The sequence below is a fragment of the Galdieria sulphuraria genome (assembly GCF_000341285.1).
Source record: "Galdieria sulphuraria unplaced genomic scaffold scaf_113, whole genome shotgun sequence".
Lineage (NCBI taxonomy): Eukaryota > Rhodophyta > Bangiophyceae > Galdieriales > Galdieriaceae > Galdieria > Galdieria sulphuraria.
In genome coordinates, this window is record NW_005178362.1 from 1 (window position 1) to 9,172 (window position 9,172).

The 9,172-nt window shown below is 38.7% G+C and overlaps 4 protein-coding genes across 4 annotated transcripts; 2 read left to right on the top strand and 2 right to left on the bottom strand.

Annotated features, from left to right (window-relative positions):
* Position 1: 1 nt before the first annotated feature.
* Positions 2-4,001, top strand: Gasu_62110 (DNA-directed RNA polymerase II subunit A; the record flags this gene model as incomplete). Its single annotated transcript, XM_005702601.1, has 1 exon — positions 2-4,001. A coding segment is annotated over one exon (3,830 nt), but the record flags the coding sequence as incomplete, so codon positions are not given.
* Positions 4,002-4,105: 104 nt separating this feature from the next.
* Gasu_62120 (uncharacterized protein) lies at positions 4,106-5,240 on the bottom strand. The gene is made up of 3 exons (XM_005702602.1): positions 4,990-5,240; positions 4,451-4,941; positions 4,106-4,401 (listed from the first exon to the last, which is right to left on the bottom strand). Exons 1-3 carry the CDS (start codon positions 5,207-5,209, stop codon positions 4,258-4,260), a joined length of 855 nt encoding a protein of 284 aa, XP_005702659.1. The 5' UTR covers positions 5,210-5,240; the 3' UTR covers positions 4,106-4,257.
* Positions 5,241-5,515: 275 nt separating this feature from the next.
* Gasu_62130 (uncharacterized protein) lies at positions 5,516-6,560 on the bottom strand. Its single transcript, XM_005702603.1, has 2 exons — positions 6,486-6,560; positions 5,516-6,342 (listed from the first exon to the last, which is right to left on the bottom strand). Exons 1-2 carry the CDS (start codon positions 6,547-6,549, stop codon positions 6,191-6,193), a joined length of 216 nt encoding a protein of 71 aa, XP_005702660.1. The 5' UTR covers positions 6,550-6,560; the 3' UTR covers positions 5,516-6,190.
* A 940-nt stretch (positions 6,561-7,500) lies between these two features.
* Positions 7,501-9,131, top strand: Gasu_62140 (uncharacterized protein; the record flags this gene model as incomplete). The annotated part of the gene is made up of 3 exons (XM_005702604.1): positions 7,501-7,960; positions 8,099-8,142; positions 8,185-9,131. The coding sequence occupies exons 2-3, from the start codon at positions 8,126-8,128 to the stop codon at positions 8,438-8,440; spliced, it is 273 nt and encodes a 90-aa protein (XP_005702661.1). The 5' UTR covers positions 7,501-7,960; positions 8,099-8,125.
* Between the last annotated feature and the right edge of the window lie 41 nt (positions 9,132-9,172).

The window sequence follows — 9,172 nt, forward strand, 5'->3', positions numbered from 1 at the left end:
GTACAAGATACCTTGTNAGGTTGTTCACTTTTTACTANGAGAGATGTATTTATTACTCGAGATANGANGANGAATTTGTNGATGCATATTGAAGGATTTGATGGTCAAATTCCGACACCTGCCATTCNAAAGCCAAAGGAACTGTGGACTGGCAAACAACTATTTTCCANGANAACTCCAAATGTCAATATTATTCGTTTTGCAGAAACGCATGNAGAAGAATCAGATTCCGATCCTATTTTCGGTCCAGACANGACCATACATGACACTAGGGTTGTTATTTCAGGAGGAGAACTTGTTTGTGGAGTCATTGATAAATCTACTGTTGGTACTCGTGCAGGAAGTCTTATCCACGTCTGTTGGAAAGAACACGGACCGGATGCAACTTGTGATTTTATTTCTTCGGTGCAACTGCTTATCAATCATTGGTTATTGCAACGTGGATTTTCTATTGGTATTGGAGACACTATTGCAGACGATGAAACTANGAACTACATTGTGCGAACCATGGAAGCAGCAAGACAGGAGGNAACTCTTCTTATTGAAAAGGGACAAAATGGAGAGATTCAATGCAAACCTGGAAAAACGANGATGGAGTCTCNAGAAGATCAGATCAACTCTGTTCNGAACCAAGCAAGAAATAAGGTTGGTTCAGCAGCAGCTAGGTCCTTACCTGCTTCAAATAATCNGAAGCGAATGGNGAATGCGGGTTCGAAAGGATCCACATNGAATATATCTCAAATTATGGCTTCCGTTGGTCAACAGAATGTGGAAGGAAAGCGCATTTTCTATGGTTTTCGGAGAAGAACGCTTCCTCATTATCCTGCTGATGACTNAGGTGCGGAGTCTAGAGGTTTTGTTTTCAACTCGTATTNGAGTGGTGNAACTCCGGATGAATTCTTCTTACATGCTANGAGTGGTAGAGAAGGTATCATTGATACTGCTGNAAAGACTTCGGAAACAGGATATATTCAACGAAGATNAANGAAAGCAATGGAGGATATTATGGTTAATTATGATCATACGGTTCGAGATTCTGGGGGTCATGCTGTACAGTTTCTTTATGGAGAAGATGGAATGGATGGTGCTATTATTGAACGCCAGATTATTCCGTCCATGCGAANGAGTGATAGAGAACTGGAGGTTGCCTATCGAATGGATCCATTTGATACAAGGTTTGGACAAGCACCCAATGGTAGACGATATTTGGAAGTGGATGTTTTGGAAGCCGTTCATAGTGATCCTGAGCTTGCTGTTCTTCNAAATCAAGAATTTGAGACCATCAAGGAAGATAGATATATCTNGAGACATTCTGTATTTCCCAGAACGGATGATAATCGTGNAGCATTACCTGNGAATGNAGAAAGACTCATTGATAATACTAAGAAAATTTTTGGTATTCACCCCAATTCCGTTTCTAATCTCAATCCTCGAGCAGTTTTGGAAGGTGNGAAACTTTTATTACGGAGAACTCGTGTATNAGCTTTGGAAGNAGAACTCTATGAACAAGGAAAGGATGACAATACAAAGGCTCATCATTGTTCAAAGCAAGAGGACTCTATTAGTACGGAGTTGCAACTCAACGCCACCTTATTATTTCAAATACATATTAGAGCCACTTTGGCTACCAAAAGGATTATTGCATTTCATCGTCTTCATTCAGAAGCATTTTCTTGGCTTTTGGGTGAGATTGAAAGTCGCTTTTTACGAGCCCAAGTATCTCCTGGAGAAANGANAGGAGCTATTGCTGCTCAAAGTATTGGAGAACCTACAACTCAAANGACACNAAACACTTTTCATCTTGCTGGAGTTTCTGAAAAGAATGNGACACTTGGAGTGCCAAGATTCAAAGAGGTTATTAATGTGGCAAAGAATANGAAGAAGCCTTCTCTTACTGTTTATTNAAAAGGAGACGCAGCTCGTGATGAAGAGGCAGCCAAACGTGTCANGAGTGAATTACAATACATCACACNGAAAAATGTTGTACATTATTCAGAAATTTATTACGATCCCGACCCACGCAATACTTNAATTGAAGAAGACACGGAACTTGNAGAAGATCGATATCTTTNAGNAGATGCAGAGGGAACAATGGATGAAAAGCGACTGTCTCCTTGGGTTTTACGTTTTGTACTTTTACGAAGCAATATGGAAGATTCGAGAATATNGANGAGAGACATTGCTGCACAGANAAACAATGAATTTGGAGAAGACTNAGATTGTATATATTCAGATGACAATGCGGAAAAGCTTGTATTGCGCATTCGCANAGTCGAAGCACATAACGATAATGCAAAAGAGTGGACTCAAGAGGAAAATGTCAATGAAGATAATGATGATGAGTNGACCAACGATGAACGATTTTNGAAAAAGGTTGAAGCTCATTTATNGACCAACCTTCATTNGAGAGGAATACCTGGAATACATCGAGCATATATGCGTGNAACAAAATNGAAACAGGTTGACTTGCATACAGGGTCATTTGNGACTACTGACGAATGGGTCTTGGACACAGAAGGTACCAATTTACTTGCTGTTCTTTCACATCCTGCTGNAGATGCTCGAAGGACGANAAGTAATGATGTTGNAGAAGTTTATGAAATTTNAGGAGTCGAAGCAGCAAGAGCTCTTCTTTTGTCAGAAATTCGAGCTGTTATGGAACCGTATGGTTNAGATGNGAATTATCGACATTNAGCCATACTTGCAGATANAANGACGCATAGAGGCTTTCTCCAATCCANAACCCGTCATGGTANAAACCGAGTTGAAAGGGGAGCTCTTGCAAAGAGTTCCTTTGAAGAAACAGTTGATATTTTATTGGAAGCAGCAACCTTTGGAGAACTGGATGACTTTCGAAACTCTGTCACAGAAAACATCANGATGGGTCAGATGTGCAACTTTGGTACCGGAAGTTTTGGAGTGTTGTNAAATGAGGAAGCGTNGATTCGGGAAGAGTNAAGAGATGNGAGTACAATATGGCAAGATACGCAGAACTTTATGGCACCTTCATGGGAAAGAACTCCGGGTCATGAACCAGGGACACCTCGTGGTGAAGGAATTTTTGATCCAGCAGCAACTCCGTTATATGGAAGTTTCTCTCCCAAGACGAGTATCAACTATTCGGGGAACTTGCAGTTTTCACCATATACTGGCGATGGTATTTCGAATTATTCCTTCTCACCCAACCGTTCATCATTTCAGTTTTCACCTTCAAGTCCTGGTCATCNAGGAATGGGAATCAGTCCTTTGTACAGCCCATCTTCTCCAATGGNAGAGCACGGCAGTTCTCCGACATCTCCAGCATATAGTCCGACGTCTCCTGGAANAANAAGTGGGCAGCGGTATTCACCAACAAGTCCGGCATATAGTCCTACATCCCCAGGAATTCGATATTCTCCTTCAAGTCCTGCTTATAGCCCAACATCTCCAGCGAATGGACTTTCGGCGAGATATTCTCCTACAAGTCCAGCTTATAGTCCGACATCTCCGGCCTATATGCCTCGTTCTCCAGCATATTCTCCTACTAGCCCTGGTTATAGTCCTACTTCTCCAGCACNGAGTAGAGTTGCTGAGAGTGGCCATCATAATGGAGGAACACAAGGAGGTGAAGCATGGATATATTCTCCAAAGTCTCCAGCATATTCTCCAAAGTCTCCAGCATATTCTCCAAAGTCTCCAGCATATTCTCCAAAGTCTCCAGCATATTCTCCAAAGTCTCCAGCATATTCTCCAAAGTCTCCAGCATATTCTCCAAAGTCTCCAGCATATTCTCCAAAGTCTCCAGCATATTCTCCAAAGTCTCCTGCATATTCACCACATTCAGATGAATAAGACAGTTGAAATAGTTTGAGGCAGAAGAAACATTGATACGTTACTATCTCAGATGCAGAATTGTCACTGTATCTTCCGAATTTGTACTTTTTGAATTGCCTATAGAGACCAACTTGACTTTAGAGGGTGAATGAATAAAATTTACGTTATACTGCTTTTCCAGATCATTCTTGACTTCCCAAAACTCGTCCATTGTTTTAATATTATCTATCATATATAGATCTTTCAGGTTTAGTGCGGGATGTTCTTCTTGTAAAGGCAGTTCATGGTCCCCTGAAAAGTGAGGATCCTTTGTCATTATCAGCTCCTTTAACTGTTCAATTTGAGGACTTTTGTCGTTCTTTACATGGATATTTGGCTCATGAATTGGCCTCTCAAAAAGCTCCAACAACAACTTGTTATTTCTCTAGAATATAACAAAAAGACTTAGCGCAACAAATTTTTTATAATTGTAAATATGATTACCTCATAACGCTCGAATGCTTCGTCTCGTATTTTCTTCTCAGACACTTCATCAAAGGAACGGAAATAAGAGCCTGCATTGGCAACAACAGGCACTTTCAAAGGACCCTAATCACAGTCTTACAGCCTTTTCAGATTCTTCAAAGATGCAACTTACCAATCCATCTAAAGCCATCCTGTACTTTGCAGCCGTTTGTCTGGCATGTTCTCTCTGATTTTTGGTACTATTCTTTTCAATTCGTTGCTTAACAATGCTTCGTGAACTAGGAGCAACTCGACGAAACGGCGTAGCTTTTCTGAAATTCATTGCGGTGCTATCCACTCCTATTCTTTCACCACGACCTACGTTAAAGTTGTTGTTATAGTGACTCTGTGGATAACCAAGATTAGCGTTTCGTATATTTGCAGGTCTAAGTGGCTGCGAAACTGAAGCACCGTCCAAGTCCGTAGAACTGGGTTGGTAATAGATGGACGAACGACTAAAAGGTGTACTATGTAAATTATTAGTAGGCGACGAATTTTTGGGTAACAGTGTGCTTTCAACATTTTCAAACGTTGCAAGGTCGTAACTAGGGTCTCCGGGATGAAAAGCTGACGCATAACGCGCCATGTCCAACTCCATTTCCGCCTTCTTCTTGCGAGGTATTCCTAAATCTTAGAGTCAAATACGGAATATAATGAAAAAGTATTACCTACCGTAAATGTAACAGTAGGCTCGAAGCTGGTCCCTATTATATGATTTTAACTCTGCAAAAGTCACTTCTTCCACAGGTTTTACACCTCTTTCGTCCAATCTTCTTCTTTTAGGCTCAGAAAGGTCATCCTTCAGTCGGAATTCAATGTTGTCTATAATTCTAGCAACTTTGCCGCCTTCAGAATATCGTTTTGAGTATGAGAACGACAAATCCTCTTGCATCTTGAAAAATTTCTAAACTTGAAATTCACTGGCTATGAGGAGCAACGTTCGAACCATTTCAATCAAACCTTTATCAGTTTTTAACGGAAATAATTGAAACGTATTGCTTCTTTGAGACGAAAAGTCACAACTTACTCTCTTTAAGTGATATGTAATATCTTGCAAATAGCCAATCTTTGGACAGCTGTTTGTTTTTAGAATCCCATCATTGATCACCCGATTTTGCTATTTGATTTGTTCATATACCTTTAATTCCCTCGTCTCAGTAGCCTAGCGGGAAATCGCGTTCCAAAGCTATGTTTTAGTGTTGAAGGACACCAAGCGTCATCAAAAGCTATTCGAAATTATCCCCGATGGGGGGTCTATGAACTCTTAACTGACCAAGGTCGACATAAGACCGAAGCCTTTTTCAGACTTCTTTTTTTCCTCAACACGGTCTTTTTTGGGTCAGAAGACCTCCTTGGAGAGTGATCGACTGATTTTCTAGAGTATTATTTTACTAAACTTGTTTTTCCATCCAGACGGTTTACGGGAAAGAGATTTGCAGTTGTATAGGTCGGTTGCTTTTGTCAAGTGCACAGGAAAACGTCAGTTGTGTACTAGGTGGTGTAACTCTGCAGTTGCGAGAGAGTTTTTCCTTTTCAGACCAACAACTCCACTCAAATGGCGTTGGTTTCTCTTGAACAAGTTTCGCAGCTGTTCTAGAATATATCTCCAAACTGCTCTTAATGAATAGTATTTGTGCTCTTCTTTCTTGCTTTCAACAGCCCTTAAAAGTTTGATGGACTGATCTATTATCAGAATAGCAAACTTTAATTTTCGACTGCCATTCAACCAGTGCTTCTGGTGCTAGAAAGACGACTTGGTGCTTTGTCTGGCAACAAATAGAAATTTCAAGTAGCAAGTAGTTTCTCAATATTTTGAAAAATCCACGACGTGAACTTTTCATCTTTTCAAGGGAAACAAGGAAATATTGGAAGTTTAATGCAATTTGCTGTTCCGTAACTCTAGTTTGTCCACTACAAATAGCATACAGTCGTTATCTAGTAAATATGTCAGTAAAGTCAGAAATTCAAATTGCTTCGCTATCTGAACCAAGCCAACTTTTGCTTTGAAGGGCGTATATGACAAATCTTTAAGTGATTATAGTATAATGAATGATCTGAAATGTTACGCTGATGGTCACATGAGTGTGTACAAGTTAGAACGGTTATTCGGAAGCGAAAGAAGCTTCAATCTTTGTTGCAGGCTGAGTTGAAACCTCAAAGGCTCTTACAGAAATTCCGTCTAGTCTTATCAAGAACTTTATATGTAGTAAAAATTACAAAATAGCCCAACATATGACAAAATGACAGCGCCAGTCCATAGTTCAGTTCTCAACTAAAATACGGCAGCAATCTATCGGCTATCATGATAAGTATCCAAGAATGAGTATGAAGACATCATTTTACAACAGGTAATATATGTAAAGTACAAAGCTGCTTTAGGGCATGGATAACTCCAAGAGGACTCTTATTTCTTCCAGTACGAAGAAAACAAAACTTTTAAAAGCTCTGCAAATTCAAGGAAAGATTTGTTTCGCTGCAGTTGTCTCCTACTCTTTTTCCACTCTCTCATTCATCAGCTCGTTGCATGTGTCATAATACAAAAGTTATTCGCGTTAGACACTAGGCAGAAGACTCTCGCGAAATATAAACAGATGGATACACTGGTGGAGGCTTCTTTTAAGATATTTGTAACAAGAATCAAAGACAACTCAAAGTTTTGTATCAACAAACTGTCTATATATACAAGAAACGTTCATTTCCATTTGGGACAAGTCAAACATAAAGCAAGAAGAAAAGATATAGTTTTATCCAAATTGCTCTAAAAAGAAGGAAAATGCCTCTTTCAACTTTGTCTTATTCAGCAGAATAAAATTGTGCAGAGTCAAATTGATATTGTGATTGTGATTATCCAAACTGGTAAAGGTCTTGTTCTTTTAAATATACTGGATAAATTTCGTCTACTAGTGAAAAGAAAAGAATATAAACGTAGAAACAATGGAAAAATAAGAATCTTTCATTCTCCTCTTTGCAAAGTAAAAAAGAAAGGTGAATCTTGAAATATAAGTGCAAGGAGAAGCAAAAGCATCGCCACTTTTACTGTTGTTATACCAGTCAAAACTCTCAAAAAGTTCTTTACGTGGAGAACGAACCAATAGCCTTGAAAAGTTTGAGGTTCGATCCTACTTATCGTAAGTAGTTTATGTACGAATTTGTGTATAGACAAAAGTATTCCCAACCTTTGGCCAGTTTTTTACTATTGTCCTGTCCTCTGTATACTTTCCAATTCTAGAGTTGAATATACGATTTCGTCTTCTTTATAACTCGTAATCGAACAAAGATTGTTCCTTGAGCGTAATTTGCATAGAAGGAAAGGTTCTAGTTCTCACAATGCAAGCCAAACAGAGTTAAGTCGTTGAAATTAGAAAATGAACATTTACACCTTCAAACAGTTTTCCTTAATTTTGAGTGACCAACAAAGAAAGGTTCTCAGATCGAGAACGAGTCAAAAACTGGTTGTAGCAAAACCCGTTCTTGATTTGTTATCAAAATAGGGTCACAAGTATTTTGAAATTTATCTTGCAGAGACAAGATTAATCAAACTCAACTCTGTTAAAAGGCTACAGTGTCGCTAGGGAGTTGCGAGGACCTTTGTTACGACACTGTTCTTCTCGTTTCACAACAATACTGAGATGTGAGATTGATTGTATCTAGCACACTTATTGTTCCAGAACCTTTTTACATATCTCCAAGTGGAATATATTCTTTCATAAAACTCACTAGTCACTCAAAATAATATATCTCCAGTGAAAGGAGACAATACATAGCATAACAATCCAATTAGAAATGAACACAATGGTTTGATTGTTGGATGGAAAGGAAGGGTCAGTGAGTATTGTCAAGGCTGTGGACCTGGTTCAAGTTTGCTAGTGAAACTTTTCAGACTTTAATTTCTAAAGCAAATTCGTCGTTCGTTTTAGTTGGACAAGTGAATTTCTATTATCTACGTTTCTTTTTAAGCCCTTCAAATGTTTCTTTTATAACAATCCGTCGAGTCCTGTGCTCTGAGTTCCAAGTAGACTGGAGTTTCTTTTTAGTATTTACAACTTTTATTATCTCTTTGGAGTTTATATCCTTTATGCAACACTTGTTGTTATTTCACTTTTGGTCTTGTATGGAAATTTGAGATTAGCGTTGTCGAGAAGAGAGCAAAGACAAAGGAGTTTAAGCTGTCGTTGAGTGTTGGTACTTTGGTCAACTAGTTGTTTCACAAGTTTGTTTATTTCTATCGATAATTGTTTAAGAGCAGTTTTGCGTATGTATTAGCAGTTGATAGTCTAATCTTGTAGTCTGTTGTTGAGAAACAGTCTTTGGGTTGATATTTCCAAGATATTCTGGAAGAACAAGAAACCAGTCAGACTCTCAGTTGAGTCTTTTAGTCAGTACACAGAATTATATTCCGTATAGTAGTTTTTTGCCTTCTATATGACTCTTTTCACGATGGAAAACTCGGTCTGTAACTCTGCAACAGGCATTTCTCAGAATAGCATAGGAAAGTCTTGAGTCCATCATCGCTTATTTTCAATGATTGTTTGTATTGTTGTGCTTTTAGATCAATTCTCTATTGATTCGAGTATTGAAAACGACACCCATAAGGTTTGACAGTTTGTGAAAACGAAAGCTGAATAAACTTGCTTTTTGAAAGCAAGGGAAAAGTTTTCAGTTCAAAGTATACTCACCTTGTTGGGAACCATGAAATAAAGCAAGCAAAAGGACACTGTTGGAAATCTTGGTTGTGTCCACCTGGTAAAATGTTTTGACGATGGCGACTGTAGCTACTAGTCCGTTTTGAGAAACGCCTTTGTTTTTATGAATTACGGGTTTTACCGAGGATGGAATATTCTAAAAGGATATGTGA